Consider the following 20,824-nt stretch of genomic DNA (forward strand, 5'->3'; position numbering starts at 1 on the left):
AGACAGTCGCTAACTCACCCACTCCCCACCACCCACCGACGAAAAGCAAAAAAATTATTCAGTTGATGTTTGATTAATTCAAACAATCAATGATCAATGAAACAACACGGCACGATTCCCGCGCGACCATATTACTCGCAAATATGACGACTGGCAGAAAAAACAAACAAACAAAAAAACCACGCCGTGAAACAAAATAAAAGAAGTTGCGTGACTAAACTTACCTTCTACGTGGACAGTGACGGGCCAATTGATTTTGGGTTCCGTGTTGACCTGACATTCGTACAGGCCCTGCAGTTCGTTCGGTCGTCGCCCGCCGGCAGAAAAAAAAACAAACAAATACATGGAAAACAAAAAAAGAGACGAATAAAGAGAAAAAGAAAAATAGAAATATTTGATTTGATGGACCGAAGAAAATGAAATGAATTAAAAAAAAAAAAAAAAAAAGTTAGGCACGTATTAGATCCATCATTTGTTTTCACTGATTCGATGGCGTGCAGAGCGATGGATTATTGATAACAAAATGGCGGATGGCTGGTGGTGGAGGGGAAGGGAAAGACGATTGCCAAAAACACTTACGGAATCTTTGGTTTGGGCTTCGGCGATTTGCAGTTCCCAGTCGGTCAGCGTTTCGTCGGCCGATGCCGTGATTCGGTTGTCGCTCGTGTGGCTGACTCCGCCCGATGCCAAAATAGCCAAATCCGATTGTCGAACCCACGAAACCTGAAAATAATAACAACAAAAATACAAATATGAGGAGGGGGGGCGGACGACAGGAAAAATAAAAATGATAACACGAAGATAACACGATTTCGATCGTTTCTACCATTGCCCGCGTTCACCCAGCAGCTCTGCGGATTAGAAAAAAAAATAATAAAAATCTCCAAGACTTGAGCGTGCTGGAGCGGGAAACATGTTCCCAGCGCGGGAAATCCGCTTCCATCCAGCTGTGGGATATAAATGACATGAGGCAGTGCGGGTCCGTGGTCGGCTGCCTCATCAACACATTGACGTGGAGAATATTCGTCGTCGACGGGCAAAACTAAGGAAGACCAAGTCTAAGGAGAAGCACGGAGAATCCTTCCTTTCGGAATGATATGCTTTTGATGATGAAAGCGTCGCCCCATGATCATCAGCATCAAAAGAGATTTCGGGTGACAGAAGAAGAAGCAGCAGCAGCAGCTGGCTGCTGGCCTGTCTCATAGTCTTTTCATCTCTTTTCATGGTACTGCCTTGCAGATATAGGCCTATATATCCCAGTCTATACAGTTGATGTCTTGTAATATATATCGACTATGCAGTAGTTTCCTTGGGCTCCTCCTCCTCTTTCTTTCTTTCTTTTTCCCCGGCAACTCTTCCGTTGAGAGACAGACAAAGACGAGCTGTGTAGACGGGCAGAACGCGAGAAGGAGAGAAGAAAGAGCACTTGACGCCGGATTGAATCAGACGGACCCGGCCTCCTATTATTTAGGGGGTTATTATATCATCATCAAAATAAGGCCGTAATTTAAGTTGAACAGTGTATCTATCCCCCCCCCCCCCCTCTCTTTCCAACCCCCTGCGGCGAGAAGGAACAGAGATGGATTGTTATTCAATTCTCCCTCGACTGACGGATGGTCCGGATGGATGGATTGGTCGTTCATACACACGCAACAAACTCTCGAAGCTTAAGAGAGAGAGAGAGAGAGAGAACGGGGGGGTTTAGGCTGGGCGGTTGTTGGGTCGGCGGCAGTTGTGTCTGGCTCTATTTTGGCCAACATTAGGGAGGTTATACTGGATCGATCGACTGACGTGGTCGTGGCCATGTCGTGGGGTCCCATCCGTTTGCCCAGGCTGGAGACACAAGAGGGACAAGAGAGAAAGATGCGATGGTAGCATTATATAGACAGTATCATTCAGTGCTGAACATGTGTGTGTGTGTGTGTTTCTCTGCTTGATGCCGGCCCGGAAGAGTAAAGGAGAAAAATAAAGGAAATAGGTTGGTTATATGTAGGGGATTAAAGATAGAAGATGTATAGAAATGGGACAGGACGACAGGAAAGCAAACGGAAAGCCACGAAGACTATCGTTTAAAAATAAAAATAGAAATAAAAATAAATTCAATCATTTTGGTTTCAAAGAAACGTTATGAAATTTAAAAAAATTAGTTTTTTGTCTTAAACAAGATAATAAACTAGACAAATATTTTGTATTTAGTTTTTAAAATTCTAAACTAAATAAAAAACTCTGTAAATAGGTTTCTAATCCTCAAAGTAATGAAAAACCTGTATGTAGTTCTGAGGGTTTAAGTTTGGTTCACCGGCAACGAGAACCACCAAGTGACTTGTTCACATGGATGATGTTGTACAAAGAAAACTCTATCTGGATGCCTGAAATGATGCTTTCATCATTCCCTTGAAAGTGTTCACCTAATTCGGCCAAGGTGGCTTCAGCGTGGCCTCTGACAAGAAAGAAAGCTATGTCTGTGTCTGACTCTCCCATCTTTGAACACTACGAAATAATTCACACACGTCACACAATTCACAGGTTTACAAAATTAAGACAAACATACCTGCCAGAATAACAGAATACCAATTGTGAAGTGCACAAACTAATTCATTGTAGGTTTTATCTTTGATTTCTAGGATTTTTTCACACTTTAAAAAATAAAATAAAAAAAGTTCATGTGTCGTTCGCTAAATTGTAGTCTGCAACTCGCATTTGCCAGATTGCGAAATGAGTCGAAAATTGACTCAAGTTTTTTTTATCGAATTTGTTTAAAAAAACCAAATACTCAATAAAATGACTGGATAAAAATAAATAAATAAATAAAACTAAATCAATTGAATAAAATCAGATAATAAAATAAAACTAGAACTTGAAAATCTTGTGAGCAGTGCGTGTAAAAGTGGATAGGTGAAAGCCTGATCCATCAGCGCATTTTTGGTGGCAGTCTCTTCCATCACTGGATAGACCTTTCCATCCATCCGACATCCCCCACCCCACTCTCTCCTTTTCTATGACCAGTCAGCCGGAGGGTCAAAAAGGCTGGATGATTTGGATCGTCTCCAACACACACAACTGAATTATCACAAGAGTGGTAGAAGTCGCCCGTCGTCGTCGTAGTAGTAGAAGTGATGTGAACCCCCCTCGCTCTCTCATCATGGTCCGTGGGGATGATGATAATTAAGCGTGTTGTTGACATGTAAGGCCAGCACCCCTAGTCTAGCTTTTCTGTATAGGCGCAAGCTAACCATTCGGAATCGAATAGTTCGAGCTTGGCCGGCCGGGCCGTCAGTTAATCAAGCAACGGCCACGGTGATTGCTTTTGCCACTTGACACAACGGATCTAATAGAATTGCCCTAAACCACCCCCCCCCCCCCTCTACCCTCTCTATAGCCCAACACAATAAAAAACAATAGAGCTTATTACGCTAATAGGTTTATGAATAAAGTGCACCGTACCACTCGATCACCTAGATCCATGACTCGGCACTGGAGCAAGACGGTCTGCCCGGCCAAGACGCTTATATTTGTAGCGAATTCCGGCTCGAAAAATGGGCCTATTTCAACCAAAAAAGAAATGAGATTAGAATTTCTTGGGGGGAGGTTCTAATGATCTCAAATATGATTTATGGAGATTACCGTAAACGACGGGCGGGGGTGGAGGCGGGATGTGCTGGAAACGAGGTGAAAGAGACAGGGTGGGCCACACCACTCCGTCTCCATCGTCGTCTTCGTCGTCGTCCAGAAAGTGATTGCCGCCCCCACCGCCGAATCTGCCGCCGCTGGATGCTGGATCCCGACTTTCCATGGCTGCGCTGCAACGCCCTGTCGAATAATAAAAAAATAACAGAGAATAAAGTCAAATGGAAAATGCTAGCTGCAGTATAATAGGAGAAACAAACACAAGACGGATTGAACAGGAATAAAACGCCCACCAAAAAAATAGGCCGCCCGCACACGCCGTCAAATACGCAAACTTTCGTTTTAGTCGCAAAAATTATTCAACAAGGGCGGAACTTGATAAAAACCAAATAAAATAGTTCGTATGTTTTTCGCATTTTTTTTTTTTTACTGGATCGCCAAAAACCTGGACCAGCACTCAACAAAGGAAAAACTTTTTTTTTTCCTATTTCCGCCCGTCGGTGACGAGTTGGCGTGCCTGACGTAATTGAATGCGTAGTTGTAGGTCTCTTCCATCGCTCCCAGCCAGACCATGAAAATTTGATGCCGCACTATTACGGCCGCCCTGTTTTTTTTTTCTCTCTCTCTCTCGGTTGCTGTGTGTCTATTTGCTTCATCGGTTTAATATTCCATAACATCAAAAAATAAAATATAAACGGAACACCATCGGGGCCTTTAAATAGGGACACAAAATGGCGACTAGAGAGAGTGTGGGAGTTTTTTATTTTCTTTTACGGCGCAACTGACAGAACACTCGTCCGAAAGAGAGAGAGAATACGTGACGAAGATGAAATATGGACGATGTGGTTTCAACCTCAAATGACCGACTTACAACGCCCATTTCAAGTTTTAGATTCCTTTCAATATACAGGAGGGAACGGGGGGCGGAGAGATCCATCTGACGTCTCTTTTCACGTGAGAGTCTCGCAGTACGTGCTGCTGCGTTGGCTTTTATCGCACCTTTCGCCAGGGGGAACAAAGGTGACGGCAGATAAATCCCCACTAGCCCAACATCAGTTAAGTCGTGTGCCAATAGAAGTTAGGAGAAAGCAGCAGCTCTCAGACATGAACGTTAAATGAGACGTCTGCTGGCCATTGTTGATGGCATGCATCATACTACTCTCTCGACTCGCTATCGATGACTCCCGCTGACGTCTTTTCTCTCTGATTACGATTATTATTATATTCGGCTGAAAAGCGGAACGGATGGATTTTTGGCTTCCCACATCGTCAGATGAGTCGTGCTGATTACACAACTTGGCAAAATACCCTCTGACGTGTTCAAATACAAGACTCGATCGTGGGCGTCGAAAAGGGCGAAATTGGAGCTGATGGGTACATTCGCTAGACTAGACACAGAAGCGGGAGATTAAGAAGCATAAAAGCCACTGGCGTCCGCCATCATACAGACGGGCAACTATCAAGCCAAAAGGCAATCGGCGATACGAGTGTCTGTATATAAGAGGTAAAAAGTTGTGCGCGCTGCACACACACACACACACACACACTTTCTCTACTCTCTTTTTTTGGGTTTTTCTTTCTCTCATTCTTAACTACTTCCATCGTTGTGTACTGGTTGCTCTAGACTTTTATGTCTTTTAACTGTTCGCTTCCTGTGGTACATACTGGATGGCACAGATAGAGAGAGAGAGAGGCGAGCATCACACAAGATCCGCCGGGACTTGTGCAACGCGGAATTACATTCGTTTTCTTTTCTTTTTTTTTTTTCGTATTTCTCCCTTCGGTAGTCTGGTGATGTTGTGGTGGTGGTGGCGGTCGGTTGGCTCTCTATCGGAACCGACTCGTCTGGCATCATCATCATCATCATCATCTCCACCACCACGGCGCGCCCTCTCGTTTCTTTTATCATTTCCTCTACTTCTTTTTTCCTTTCTCCCTGCTTGAAAATGTAAGAGAAAACGCCAAATAGTGAGGAGAGAGAGATAGAGAGAAAAAAGAGATCTAGAGCAACCCCCCTGCGATTTGTGCGTGTGGCGTTCCCCAGCGAGTCGCTCTCCTCCTCTCTATATTGCATCTCTATTCCAATGGGCTACAAGAAGATTATGGGAACTCGGGGATAGGTCGTCAACCTGTCAGGCCAATGTCATAAAAAAGCAAAACAAATAAAACAGAGAAGAGATCCCTCCCCCCTCCCGAATAAGAGATGCATAAATGGTAACCCTTTTTTTTTAAGAAGAAAAAAAACCAAACCAAAACCCAAATAAATAATAATAAAATAAAGGCAACGGTCTGAGAAGTTTACAGTCGAGGTTGGATGTCTAATAATCAACAAAGAGAGCCCCGTTGGCGGATTCATAAATAGTATATATATGTATACACATGCTTGATATAGAGCTCCAGCCCAACTGTCTCTAGTTTCTCTTTTGTCGTTTCTTTTCTTTCTTTTCTTTTCCCGAGATGCGCTGCGAGCGAAACAAGAAGAAGAAGAAGAAGAAGAAGATTTTTTAATCTCGCAGCGTCGACTTTCTTGTTTCCATTTCAAAATCGAGAGACAGCAGCAGCAAAACGAACAAGAGGCAGATGCTTAGAACGTGAACTGCTGTTTCATCCGCCCATACTTCATTTCCGCACACGGCGGATCCGCCGAAATCACGGCGGCGCTGAATAGAAGATGAGGCGACATCTTTCCCCCCTCTTTCTCTCTCTCTCGCTTTCCATCTTTCTGTCGGCAGCCAGCGTGACCTTTAACAACGCAAGGGGAGAACACTATAATGCGGGAATCTGTTCCCCTTTGATCAAGAGAAAACGTCATTGGACCAAACAACATTCATTGATGACATTCCGTTAATGAAGCGTCTGTTGGATGCTTTGCCATCCACCCCGTCCAAAACCGGGGGGAAAAAAGAAAAAAAGAAGACGACGACGTTGTTGTCATCGTCCGTTCATTCGATTATCCAACATGGCAAACATGGCAAAAGGTCGTTGACTATTTGGGGAAATGATCAGACACACACACGCACGGATGTTGATGCTCGCTCATTGGCACTCCCGTCGTCGATCAACTGGCAAATGTCCGGTCAACAACAAGAAAAGAAAAAGAAAGAAAAGAGAGCCAAAGGGGTTGAAACACAGTTATAATACGAATAGCTTTGATGCATCCATTATTGATGACTAGGTTGTCGTTTCCATGACGACGCCATTTAATCGAATATTTCGCCGTAACTTACGGTATCTGCTGCTGCTGCTACAACAACAACAACAAGTTCAAGTTTCTAAAACTGCGCTGGCACACAATAGGAAATCATGCAACTTGTATACATAAATATCGCCCGTCGTCGGACGCTCTCTCTATTCCACGCCGGGCAAGTGAACGACGTTTTGGACGAGGATCAAGTCGACCCCCCACCGAAAAAAATAAAAAAAGGAAAACTTGGCTTGATCAACGATGAAGGCGCCCTCATTTAGCTGCCATTTCTTTAGAGTTCAATCAACCGAGTCATGGTGAATGAAAGAGAGAGAGAGAGAGCGAGCGAGCGCCCAAGTGCGTGAGTCTCTTTGAAAAACTTTCCCAAAAAACATTGGCTGTCTCATGGTTCGCCAGCAAGACTCTAATAATTCAATTCAATTATTTCCTTATTTCACGGGCTCCACCAGCCGCAATCAATCTTTCAGCGTCTCCGTTGGCGAACTCACCTGGCTGTAGCGGTTGTCAAAATAGAAAAAAAGAAAAAGAAAGATTGCATTAACCTATATAAAGGATTTGTTTGTTTCTTTTTCTTTCTCTCTCTCTCTTTTTTTCGACGCATCTGCCGTGAATATAGTCCTCTCCTGCGTCATACATATCATCGGTGGGAGGTTTTCAGGACGCAGAGTCTCGTTAATAACCAAACAATGCAGCCCAGTCAATGGCTGACTCTCGTGCCCACCAGGAAGAGAGAAAAAAAATAACAAAAAAACAACAAATGTCATGAAAACTAAATAAGTTGCTGACGACAACTCGGATCGTTATTCCAACAGCACAGCACTCACCGGCAGCAGACAACAGCAGATGCTGGTCTCCGGTCGCTGCTGGCGAGACGAACCGCATTTATATACCTTACGCAAGGGCTACACACACACACACGCCCTTATCAAAGTTAAGCAGGCGCGAGTGGCTGGTCGTACGGTTTCTCGTCTTATTCCCGTCAGTGATCGGCTCACGAGACATTTTGCTTGGTCCATCCGGAGAATAAGAAAAAGAAGCGGCAGAACGACAACCTTCTCATTTTAGAGTCTTTGTGTCTCTCCTTATCCCGTTGGTTATATGCTGGCCGGATAGCCACTGCTTTCATAATATAACAAAGCTGATGGGAGAAAAACAAAAATAGCGGAAAGTTGTGATGGGGCTGAAAGATGACGGTGAATCAGTCTCATGTCAACGGTGGACGATGAGTTTCGGTTGTTGTTAATAAGGAACATCCGTCGTCGTCGTCGTCGTCAGAGTATTGTGTGGCCTCTTATCAATTCTCGACGGATGACAGCTAGACCCTTCGAATGAGCAAAGTCACTTTGATTTATCAGCCGGCAAGAGGAGGACGAGGACGAGGAGAGATGAGATGAGGCAACAACGCAAAAGACAATCCCCGTTTCTATTGTACCCCTCATTTTCCAAAAGGGGAAATTCTGACGTGCGGATGATAATGAAGACCAAAACTTTGGAACGGAGCATCATCCAGCAGTAAGTTGAAATCAATTCTGCGCATGGGATCGTGAAATTCCCCCGAAAAATAACAATATCGCGCGCCAGATTCAATTTGTTTCTTTTCTTTTCTTGTGTGTTTTCTTGAAAACGATCATCAGCTGTCGCCAGGCGCTGCCTTGTACATTAAGCTTAAGGCTGGATGCACACACTACGCAATATATATTTATTTATATATATCTATATTGAACTTTGTCTATGTGCCCGCCACCCTTTTTCACGGATGGGAGTGGTGCGGCCCTTTAATCCTCTTAACCCTCCCACCTCCCACTCAACCCCATTGATACGACTGTAGGGTATCGAAGCACGAAGGGATCGTTTCATTTTTGAGGCGATAGTTTTATTCCCAAAGTTAACGAATAGTTAACTCATGTTATTTTCCCATTGCACCCAACTAAAGATAGTTGGAACACGCAACTCTCGCTACCAGTGCACCTACCTCCACCTGGGGCTTTGATGGGGGGGGGGGGTTTCCCTTTATTATTCGTGAGCTGCAACAATAACACAACATATTGTATATCTATAGTTGTTGACACGCAACTCAAAAAGCTCCTGCCCCGTAGTGCACTCTCCAAAGTCCCAACCATATATATATATGGACCATTATAGAACTTTTGGTAGGGCAGGATGGGAAAAGAAGAAAAAAAGACCATTCACGCAACATTCATCCCGTCAATGGCCGCCCCGTCCCAAACTGGCCGTTAGTGTGTCACTCAGCCGCCGAGCGAGAAAACATACAAGTAAAAAAAAAACAAAAAAAAACAACGACACGTAAAATGACACATTGGCGATGTGATTGACGCAATCGGTAGCGACACGATTGGAATTGTCGGTAAGAAAGGAAAGAAAAGAACAACCAAACCCAAACAACCAAACAACCAAACCCCTTTGATCCGCAAGAGTAAATCATCAATTTGAAATTGGCGTGGAGTTTGGAGAGAAAAAACAAGAAGAAAAGAATCGATTCGTCGTGTGGCACTTCATACATCCGCAACGATCCATCACAAACAAAGGGCGACACAATCGAAAGTAACAAAAACAAAAACAAAAAAGGAAGGAAGGAATGAAAGAAAAAGAGTGAAGGAATGAAAAATACAAATCAGTTGGGAGCGGTATCTTGTGTGTGTGTGTGCGATTTCTTTGGGCGTTTGAATAAATCATTCATACAAAAAGGGAGGCGACAAAAGGCAAATCACGGAAAAAAAGAAAAAGAAAATAGGGAAGCTTGCTGCGAAATCCTTCGCCTATCCTAACAGAAGTAGCCCCTCCGTGTGGAGTCGACATGTCATTCCGGCTGTTTCTTTGTTTAAGCGCAGCTGAGGCAAAAGCTGGCGCGTGTCGATGTGTTTGTTGGGCACCGCATCTCATGAATTGTCGATGGAACAGGACAAGGGAAAAAGGAAGATGAAGGAAACGACCAAAGAAGAAGACGGAGAGGAAAAATAAAGAAGAGTTGGTGCGAACAAGAGAGAGGAAAGCCGATCGATTTTTTCTCAATTCCTACCGGTCAGCTTCTCTCTCTCTCTCTACCATCCATCCATCCATCCTTCCGGATAACATAGCACGTTTCCTGCGAATCCCTGGTACCATACATATACATATATATGCACATCACGCACCCAGCATATACTGGTGTCACAACGCCTGTCCGTCCTCTGTCGGCTGTGACTGCCAGCCCAAATTGGAACACACACAAGTCCAACAACAAATCGACTGAAGCCTCCCACCCACCCTCCTCACTGGGAAATTTATATCAGCATTTCGTCTGTACCTTCCCACTGAGTCTTTAAAAAAGATGTGCTTTCAAAAGACTGTGACAGGTTGACGTGAGGAATTGCAGATCCGATCGATAGACCAGCTGCAATGCCATATGTACATAATATCTGGACAGGGTAGTACGCGTAGTTGTATTGAATTCATTATCTTGATTCCGAAGACAATTTTCGCTGCTACTATTTCCTACGTAAGAGAGCTTGAACGTCATGGAGGTATGACGTCATTGAAGTTTCAAATGTTTCACAATGGAAACCATGGCGATCGCAAATTTATTTAACAGTATTCTGATCCGTGAATAAGAAACGTGACGTACAAGTTTGAAATGGCGGCCACGGCCGTGAGCAGAACAGTGAGGACCGTTTCAGTTTTCCGAAAGTCTTTTCGGAATCTTTTGTGTCCCGTCGTCCTCGACCGGCCCCTGGTGCGTCCCATGTTTGTCACTCGACCTCTGCAGCAGCAGCAGCAACTCCTCCTTCTTATTATTGGGTTGAATGACAACCGCAAAAGTCATTCTCGATTTTCGCCGAAAACTTGTTTGGTGAAGCCGTTTAGAGAGTCCCGAGGTTTCTAGGAGCGCCACCACCCCCTCCTGTCGACTTGCCAAATATTTCCCGAGAGATTCGCCTTTATAGAATAATAAATCTAAAAAATTCCCTTTTGGTCCATTTCCACTTTTCCCCTTTTTCCTATTGATCTATTTATATAGTGTCCGTTGACAGAGAGAGCAGAGTAGAGCAGCTAGAGAGAGTTTGTGTTCGACATGGCCTGTCATTGTCTATAAACATATCCAGCTGTTTGTTGAACGATCGCTCGCATACGTACACACACACACACACACAGACACACCACAAAAACAAACACAAATAGGCCTTTAAATCTTCCGGGGGAGCAACCGGAGCATGTTAATGTGGGCTACGCAACAAAAGTTCTATCTTTTTTCCCTCCGCTTGTACTACACTACACTGATGGAAGAGAATAATGGCGTTGAGTAGAGTGACGTTAATCGGCTCATCTCGAAATAGGTTCCGTCTACACCAACCCCCACCCGTAACGATGCTGATTCAGTTGGGTGCTTATTCATAATCAATTCGCCCTGGTACTGCCTTGGCAATCCCAAACAGCACGACGACGATCGAACTTACTGCTGGCTTCGAACTGAACGAGGTATTCATCAACTTCGTGAATTTTCCCTATTCCACGCCCTTTTCCTTAGACGATGACTACAACTACAACTACAACTACTACTACTACTACTACTACTACTACTACAACTGCTATACTAAATATACATCAAGAAAAGGATGAGAGAGCTGCTTCCAGCTGTTCGCTACAAAGCTAAAGAGGATATTAACAATTTGATCTCTCTCTCTCTCGTCTGTTGGACTTGATGGATTTTCTCCCTTTCACAGGGGATAAAGAAGACAACGAAAAAGTAAATAAATAAACAAAACAGCCAACCCAGCACACCCTTGCGAGATCGATGAACGTTTTGATGATTTTTTTGTTTTTTTAATATGGGAATTGAAAAACAGCAAACGAAGGAAATGGTTTCGGAGAATAAAAAAAGGAAAAAAAGGTAAATGAAAGCATCTGATTCGATTGTTGGAGCGCAAATGGAGTGGCAGTGTCTCCTCCTCCTCCTCCCACCAGATATATACCATGTCACCCACGGCGCCCACACTATAGCAGGAGTCCCTCTCTGATGGGAGTGCCTAGCTTTTAATGAGAAAACTTGACAGTTGAATAGAAAGAAAAGAATGGGAGGCCATCCGGTTATTTCTTGTGTTCGCCAAATATAAACTCCCCTCCAGCGCAGAGGCATTCTGAAATTCTCTCTCAGACTATTGTTGTCACTTCTGGCGGAAGTTTTGAAACTCCGCTCGATCAGAGTTGACTTCCCATATAGCTCAGAGATATTCCCTCCCAAAACTGTAGAAAAGTCAGTTGACCAAAGTTCCCAATTTACAAGTCAACTATAACTTCAGGGGCTCTTTCCAAACGTTTCCCGATTTGCGCCGAGGAACTCTCTTTCTCTATAGAGTCAGCGTCATCGAATTCACTAGTCTCTCACTAGATAAAAGCCCCTCCCAGTTTCTTCTAGTCTCTAGCAGTCGTAAAACGGGGTGGATGTGTGGCCACCAAAACAACGCCACTCGCAAATTCGAGTGGAAAGCCAAAGATTCTCTGATGAGAGTCACGACGATGTAACCACCGAGTCGTCAAACGAGTGGATTGGCTTCTACATCCCTCTCCAGCTCCGCAAAAAAAGAAGAAGAAGAAGAAGCCAGAACATAAAGATGGCTCATTTCATCCAAAAGAAAAAACATGTATAGATCTGGCCTAGATAACAAAGATGGCAGTAAAGAAAAGCTCAGCTTTTTTCTCTCTCTTTCTCTTTCTTCAGACCAGATAGATAAATACGATCGGATCTATACGAAGTCGAATGTCAATGATCCAATCTCTCACGAAGCTCAATTTTTACCACGTCAAAGTAAAAACAGATCTGTTTCCTTTAGTGCCCAACGGGTCGTTGTCGGTCGATTCGTCAATTCCAAAAATGGACTCAAAGGCAAAAAGGAAATCTTTGATTGAAAGCGCCAGGGAAGCCCACAGGTGCTGCCATTGTCAGACCCACACACACACACAAGAGTCTATAGGCAAGGGCCATGGGGGAAAAGTCTTAAAATAAAGCCGATTTCAGCGGGTTCTCTATTGAATACCGATACATCAATAAAACGTAACTAGAAGAGAGGCGGACAAGTAACGGAAACAGGAAATGGTAAAGTGTGGATGAAGGGGGGATGGGTCAAAGTTTGCAAATTTAATAGGTTCCCCCTCCATCTTCCATCAGCACCTTTATTGCGATATTAATCAGTCTCGCGAGAGGGGTGGTGGTGGGGGGCCGCCGCTATCGTTTGAAACTAGCGCATAATAAAAAAGTTCTGAACAACATTGAACGTGGCAAAGCTTCTCGTTTCTCTTCGATGAAATGAAAAAAATTGGTGGCGGTCGGGGAGGAAGAAAAGAACAACTTTCTATACTTTTAGTACTGCCATAGGTAGTGGGGAAACACCCAACTACAAAAGGCGGGAATATAAAGAAGAGAACGGAAGAAGAAAAAAGCCGGGAATTAAAAGACCGAAAATGGGAGCGCAAGAGGGAAGGAGGTTGCAGAGTTGCAAGGAGGAAAAGAGATGATGGAGATGGTGCTGTCGGTCGTAAATTTCTGTCTAGAACCCGTGGGCGATATTGCAATAGATGAAGAAGTAGAAGACGAAAGAAGAGATCAAATGAAATCCCCTTAGCATAAGAAGTCGAGAGAAAATATTTTAAACCAACCACAAAAATAAATAAATAAAATAAAATTCAACAAGGAAAAAGTGGGTGGGAGTGAAAAAGGGAGGAAAAAAAATAAAAAAAAAAAAATTGAGAATTAAAAAGTTTCTGCTTACGGGATCCGAGAATCAGCATGAGAACCACCAGAAGGAAACACGCTACACTAGACAAACGTTTGCCGTAAGGTCGTTGTGTTCGCCCAGCACAACACCGACTCGTCACCCACTGCTGTTGGTTCGCATCCTGCCGTCCGTCCATTGAGCGGCCGGTAAAAGAACCACAAAAAGTCGCCAGCACCGGGATAGAAACTGACTTCATCGGTAGTTCATCGCGTCTTGACCGAATGACATCACCAAAACTTCTCTTCTTGATGATTTCAAATTTAAAAACTCGTGCGACTGTATAGAAGGTCTACAAGATTAAGTGTCTCCGCCGTGTCGATCGGGCGAGAGTGAATCAACGACTGATGTCTGCTGCTGTTGTCGGTTATGAACTAGACGACAGTGGGGTGGTGGGGAGAGAAAAGCCGGGCGACGAGCACGCACACACACACATACACACACGCGCGCGCGCGCGCATCGAATCGGCGATTGTGTAGTCGTCAGCAGCAGATCATCACCTTTTGCCCATCAATATTTCGATGGTGTATAGCAGCTCTTCTTTATTTCCAAGACACTCTAACCATCTCCCATCGGCCAAAGGGAGAGAAACGGTCATTGAGAATAGGCCAAAGTGTCATCCATAATTATAACTTTTTTTTCCATCGGCAAAAGGAAAAGCCAGGGAGAAAAAAAAAATAGACATGATGATGGCCGGAGAAATCGATGGGGGGGACACTAACGGGGCTGGCCCTATCAACAGTTCCGCTGGACTTTGGTAAAAGAGAGAAAAAAACAAAAACAGCCTAACCCTCCACTCCCCAATAGATTCTCACATGGAACGCATAACCATAGTCATCGAAATATTTCAGATACACCCTTCTTCTCCCACTGACTTTTCCCTATTTTACGATTATTTCTTTTATTTAGTGTCGATGATCTCAGATTTTATTGATTCGATTCGAGTTGACGCCAATCCCGAAAGCAACGGGAAGAAAAAGGAATCATATAATGAAAAAAAGAAAAACGAACGAACCGAAGAGAATCAAATACAAATTGGTAGCCGAAAAAATAGAGGAAGGCGGTAGTGTAGAAAACATTCGATTTTCACATGGGATTGAGGATTTCGCAGTGTCTTGACAGTTGACATTTGAGCGTCGTCGTCGTCGTCGTCCGTTCCGCACCCGGGATTCCATTCTCTCCGGCCGGAAGTTTCGATTGTAACAACGCATGGTGTGTCGCAGAGAAAGCGAGAAAAGCCAAGAGATAGAACGAATGAAAAAGAAAAAGCGGAATCGTGTGTGTGTGTGTATGTTCGTTGCTACTTCAACGAGCCAAAAAGGAGAAATAAAATGGGGATGAATAAAAAAAAGGATCCGACCTTTTACGTATTCTTTCACTATTGAATCTTTTGACGCAACTTCGGCATCAAATGAATAACAGATGGATAGTATTATAACATGTAAAACTTTGCTTCTCTCTCTTTCTCTGTATGTATGTATATACAGGGCAACGGTCTATGCAACTTCTGTTCCATTATTAGGATAAAGGCGGCGTTGGCTGGATTACCCTAAATACACGCATGGAGGCCCCCAACATTTCAATGATGGTTCAAGCAAGCGAGCGCGCGCGCACACACACACATAGAGAGAGAGAGAGAGCCAGGAAATATGTTTGACATGTAGGCCGGAAGATACACTGCTGCCGTCGCTGTTAGCGATGGGTGTAGGTCGTCTTTTGTCCCATCTCAAAAGATTATTTTCACTTGATGAAATCGAGGAGGCGCCCGAGTAAATTAACTCTTGCAAGCCTCGTCCTTCCTCAATCAGACGCGGGCACTGGGGTGGTGACGCACCCAGTCAAAAGAGCTCATTTCATTCGCTGACTTTGTGAAAGTTCGCCGAATTTTCGGAACGAAATGTCATCGCCAGTTTCTTTCTCCCCGAATAAGAAAATGAAAACGAGAAAAGTCGTTAAAAAAAAGAGAAAAATCGGGCGCCGCCTGCTATTTCTGCAATTCCCTTTTTCAATTGCGAGATATATTCCGGCGCATAGGAATGGATGGATTTGATTTCGTGTGACGTGCCGCACAAGAGGAGGAGGAGGAGGGAGGAGGCGCACGGAGTTGATGAGAAAGGCAATCCACGTTTGGTCAGTCGTGTCACGTACGACAGGTCCCATCAACTCGAGCGCCGCGAAATAAAAATAAATAAATACAACTAGAAAAAAGTGAAAAAATAAAGAAAGAAACGACGCACACACGGCGGTGCATAACAAAAGGCGGGGAAGGGAGTGGTCCACTATATTACACAATCTATACCATCAAATCCGATTTAAGCCCATACGTCGTCGGCGACGTCGTTTTCGTCGTCATCATCTTGTGATGACTCGATGGTAAATAAGACGAAATTGAGCCCCAACATCACAGAAGCCGAGAATTTTTGATATTTTTTTTTATCTTTTTAGCTCTCCCCGTCGCAATACTGCTACGACTGCTACCAGGAACAGTATTCGCATCGTAAATGAGAGGGACGGGATGGAAGTTGCGCTCCGCCCAACGCGGATCAAAGGTTTGTATATTTGAGTTCCTCGAGAGAGTGAGAGCAGAAACGGCAAACTTGTGCCGTCCAATCATTTCCATGTGACCTAGTCCGTCAACTGTACTCCCAATTTACTTCCTCTTGTATGCCTATGCCTGTATATACAAAACTGGACCCAGCACCCTTCTTTTATCCTCCCACCACTACCCCCACACCACCTCCGGCAAGGCGATTTGAGAGGAGTCGTAGTAGTATGACAGCTGCCATTTTTCCTCTCTCTGATTTTTGTCGTGCACGACCACAACAACACAAAAAAGCACGCACCACAGGACTTGGGAAATTTTTTCGACGACGTTTCTTAATTTGTCGTTGGCTTTTCTTCGCTGGCCCCGAGGAGAAGTCCGAAAAAGGGCAGAAAGATTCAAGAAATGCGCGCACTTTGTGTGATTCCCTTATTCTTCGGGACATGTGTGTGTGTGTGTGGGGGGGGGGGGGGGGGGGGGGGCTGCCCGATGCAGAAATAGATCATCATCCGCTTGCTTGCAAACTGGATTCCCCCCCCCCCCCCCTCCCTCTTTTGGCGGAAGAAAACATTCTTGGCCTTCGATTCTCGAGGTCTTTTGACGACTGCCAACAAATGGCACGACGGAAGAAGAAGGGAGAGGGCTCCTATCTAATTGAATCACTCCGTGTCAGCTGGCATTTTGTGTGTTAATAAGCTGAACCTTTTTTCGCGACGAGCAAGAAGCTCTACGACGACTTTACGGCGACTAAAAACTTAGTTATCCGCTATTCCCATCGATGAAAAAGAAGTCTTGCGGGTTGACGAGACCGTCGCGTGTCTCGACGACATGAGGTTCATTCTTGATTTATTCACTTGGACATGGATTCTCCACTATTGTGCGACCGAGTCCCGCACACACACACACACGCCCGGCTCTTTAGACAGTGGGGTGACAGGCACTCAGCCCCGACCGACAAGAGGAATCTTGTTAGTATAAGGATTTCCGCCGCTGTTGCCCACCCTCCACGCGCTATAGACGAACGATGTATCTGTCCTTTTTTCGGCCAAGACTCGGGGGCACCCTCTTAACACGATAGCTGCACACACACACACATACACTACATCCATTAACATGAATGTGTAATATTTCTCTTAATCGGGCCGAAAACGATACATCAACTTGGCGGCGAATAGCTGCATGGTATCATACGTCATTCCATCCATAAGTGCTATTTTTGTGCCAACGGATTCTCGTCGTACATACTGTGTATTGCAAGCATGTCAGAAAATCGGAAATAGGATTTTCTTTTATTTCGTGCTTGTCCGGGACGTCCCCCCCCCCCCCCCCCCCATCATCACCCCAGCGGGATCCCAAACCTCCACATATCTTGGTGTACCGGGTGCCCTACTTTCTCATCCCAGTGTAGCTATAGACAAGGAGAATGTATAGACAGAGATGAAGAACGGACAAGCAATCTTCGTCGATGTTGGGCGGGAGGAAGGGGCGAGCAAAGAGAGACGGGAACTGCGTCTCGATGAGTGCAGAGTCAATATCAAAAGTCCTCAAACGGAGCCTAGCACGCGTGACACGTGCTAGTGTACCGGAATGAATAAAAAGACTACTAGTACTACGACGACTACAGAAATAGAGTCTGCTTGCTTGGCCCTTGCTGCCCTTTCTTAATAAAACATTAGGACAGTTTATATATAAAGAGAGAAAGGAGGAATAGAGAGAGAGTTGGCTACAAGTGTGTGTTGACGACCAATGCAATCACCCAATCGATTCCAAGTCGTGTCGAATAAAGTTTCATATGTTCAGTTCTAAGGAAATGCAGCCAACCATGTCGATGACTTCTCTCTCTCTCTCGCTCACTGCCTTTCTACCGATTGTGTCGAGAGCAATTGGTAAAATTGAACGTCTAAATAAGAAATAAGGGAAGCGGAAGTCTACCAAAGACAAAGTGCACTGTTCGGGGGGGGGGGGGGGGGGAAATTCAATTGCCATAAAGAGTCGGCTTTTATGTCGAGTCTACGGGATAAGACGCGGCGATCGGGATTGAAATCATCAATTTGGCTCTCCAGTGACAGACTTCATTTCGTTTCTTTCTCTTCGTTTTCTACGTTTGATCTTGACATTACCGTGGCTATATATAAGCTCTTGAATAACGAACTGCAATATACTAGCACTATGCTAGTCCAGAGGTCGAGCAGTAGCAGAGGTTCCAATGTAAAGTTTTTACGACCTGACTGCAGTCCCTTTAAATACTCTCGGTCTTTCCTTTATTTCAGTTCTTTCTTCGCAAATCCTTTTATATTGACATAAGCCAAAACCTATTCTTTGTTGTCTGCTCAAGTCTTTTGGTATCATAGGCTACACACTTTACACAGCTAGCGGCTAGCCGTCAATATGGAAGAAATCAGTCATTTCCTACCTCAAAGAATATCCAACACTCCAACACAGTTGAGAGACCAGACCAGTTCAGGATGAAAGCAGCAATCAGGGCAACAGGCATCACGATTCCTGTAAATTGTGAAACAAAGACAACAACCTTATTGAACCAGTAAGCAATCTTGAGGTGAACTATGTTATTAATTTCCAGTTGTCACAAACCTATATTCTGCTAGTGCAGAGCAGCAGATATAAATAATCTTGGACACAATGTCTGCTAATAAACTTAACATACCAAACAACCCAACAAAATTATGGTGTTGCTTTCCTTGATTCATGATGATGAAGTGGCAGTCTCACACAGAGAAGTGACAAGTTGAGAACATTAATCCTTTTTAATGTCCATTCTAAGCCCTAACAAAAAGTTACTTGACTCAGATTACCTCACTTGGCCTTTGAAAGTTAATTTGAAAAGAGCACCTGCCTCAAACTTTGTAGCCTCAATCCCAAACTAAAATAATGTTTCTCATAATCACCCCAAAGAAGTATAACCTACCATTTCGATCTCGTTGAATTTGAAGTTGAAAGTTTAATTATTGAATCCATTATGCACTAATTCAAGAATTCAAGAACGTACGTCGTACCGCCTGACCACGAGAATGTTATTAATCTGCAGAGTTGCCAACAATGATTTAATAATTCGTGGTTTGAAAACCTGCTATCAATCCGCTTGGGCGCGTGCCACTCGATCATTGATTGCAACAAAAATCTGCGTTTATTTATTTTGAAATTCAAATATCTCTCCACAATATGATAAGAAATAATAGAATTGTTGAATTGAATTATTAAGTGGTTCCAAGATTCCCCACCAGGCTCGCTAATATCGTCAGGACGATACCTTATGGCTGCTGGCGGGAAAGTGTGGCAAAAACGAATCTGCAAGTAGAATAGTCAGCTTCCAAGTCCAAGGACCAAGATTCCACACCCTGAACATGTGAAATTCAACGGTATATCACACAACCTGTCGAGTAATTCCTAAACGAAGAACAGAAAAATGGTTTTTACCTCTCGAGTGAGGCTCATAAATATATCAAGGCCAAATATATTGTAAATGTGAGCTTCGTAATCTGCTTGCTTCGACAGCGGATTCGAAAATATGCAGGCCCTAAATTCAGTAAAAAAATTTACATTTTGTATGGCGTTGAATTTATTCCATAAACACTAAGAAAATTACGAAGAAATATGGAAGGCAGCAGCAATAGCCAGCCAGCAAGAACTTTCGACATGAACAAGAAAACAAAGCGATGCTAGCGACATCTAACTACAAACAAAGTGACCGTTTTGCTCATTTTCTTTAATATAAATTAGGAAAAAGAAATTGTTAGCTTAAAGGCGTTAGTAAGGCAATTAAAGTATCTGTCTGAGGGGCTGTTTGTGATTTGTGTTTCATTTAAAAAAACCACAACAGCATATGAGGTTTAATTACCGCCAATGACTTAAGAGTCTAAGACCATGAAGACAGATGAAACAAGACAAAACTAATTAAGAAAAAAAGTAACAAATTAAGTGTTTTGGCGTGAATAAAAAACTAATTAACAAGTATTATTTTACCACAGCACAATGAGGATCGCCGAAGAAATTTCGCCTTCAGTTGTTGGCATTCATCATAACATATTTCTATTTCCTGGATTTTGCGTGTCGGGTTTGGTGCATTCATAATTAAGGAAAATGTACAATTACGTCAATTTCTGTTTTTCCAGTGTTGTTCCAACTTCCAAGACAAGTTGCTTTGTTAAATCGATTGACGTTCCGCAATCTGAAAGCACAGATGCACGTAACACTCCATTGCATTCCCGATTCTCGTCTTGACTCACAAATCAACATCTTATTGTCGTCGGCGACTTGAAGCAAGCGCATAAATCCAAACCCGCATAAATCAAAAGAAAACTTTCGAAGACGACTCATGGCATGTCGATATGCAAAATGGAAGAGAAACACATTTTTTACAGTCATTAACCATGTAATTGCCTTCCCAGTTACATGATCAATATACAATAACACGAAATTGATATTCTGAAAAGGTGATACAGCAGCAGCAGCAGCAGATGTGTCGTGGGTGTGTTTTCAAAAGGTGTGGGAGGGATGTATAATTGTTTATGTATGAAATATAGCGACGCCATTTTTTACATTGGCATTTTTTTTTCTTCCTGAAGGAATATTAACTTGGAGGGGGACATTATTATTTAATATTTTTTTTTTAGATTTTTAGAGAATAAAATCAGAATGCAACTATCCAAAAACAAAACAAGGATTTAT

At 43.6% G+C, this 20,824-nt stretch overlaps 1 protein-coding gene across 3 annotated transcripts in view; it reads right to left on the reverse strand.

Annotated features, from left to right (window-relative positions):
- LOC124349017 (hemicentin-1-like) overlaps positions 1-19,793 on the reverse strand; it is a 28,433-nt gene extending 8,640 nt beyond the window's left edge. Inside the window, exons 1-6 of one of the 3 annotated variants that reach the window (XM_046799496.1) lie at positions 19,697-19,793; positions 18,552-18,640; positions 3,625-3,810; positions 3,445-3,542; positions 580-723; positions 225-291 (exon numbers count right to left, since the gene is read on the reverse strand). In XM_046799496.1, the coding sequence (XP_046655452.1) occupies positions 225-291; positions 580-723; positions 3,445-3,542; positions 3,625-3,793 (478 nt within the window). In that variant the 5' untranslated portion in view covers positions 3,794-3,810; positions 18,552-18,640; positions 19,697-19,793. Of the gene's footprint in view, positions 1-224; positions 292-579; positions 724-3,444; positions 3,543-3,624; positions 3,811-13,593; positions 13,956-18,551; positions 18,641-19,064; positions 19,144-19,696 lie in introns of those variants that run through there. The other 2 variants (XM_046799497.1, XM_046799495.1) reach the window with 2 other exon arrangements.
- Between the last annotated feature and the right edge of the window lie 1,031 nt (positions 19,794-20,824).

This window comes from Daphnia pulicaria, chromosome 7 (assembly GCF_021234035.1).
Source record: "Daphnia pulicaria isolate SC F1-1A chromosome 7, SC_F0-13Bv2, whole genome shotgun sequence".
Taxonomy (NCBI): Eukaryota; Metazoa; Arthropoda; class Branchiopoda; order Diplostraca; family Daphniidae; genus Daphnia; species Daphnia pulicaria.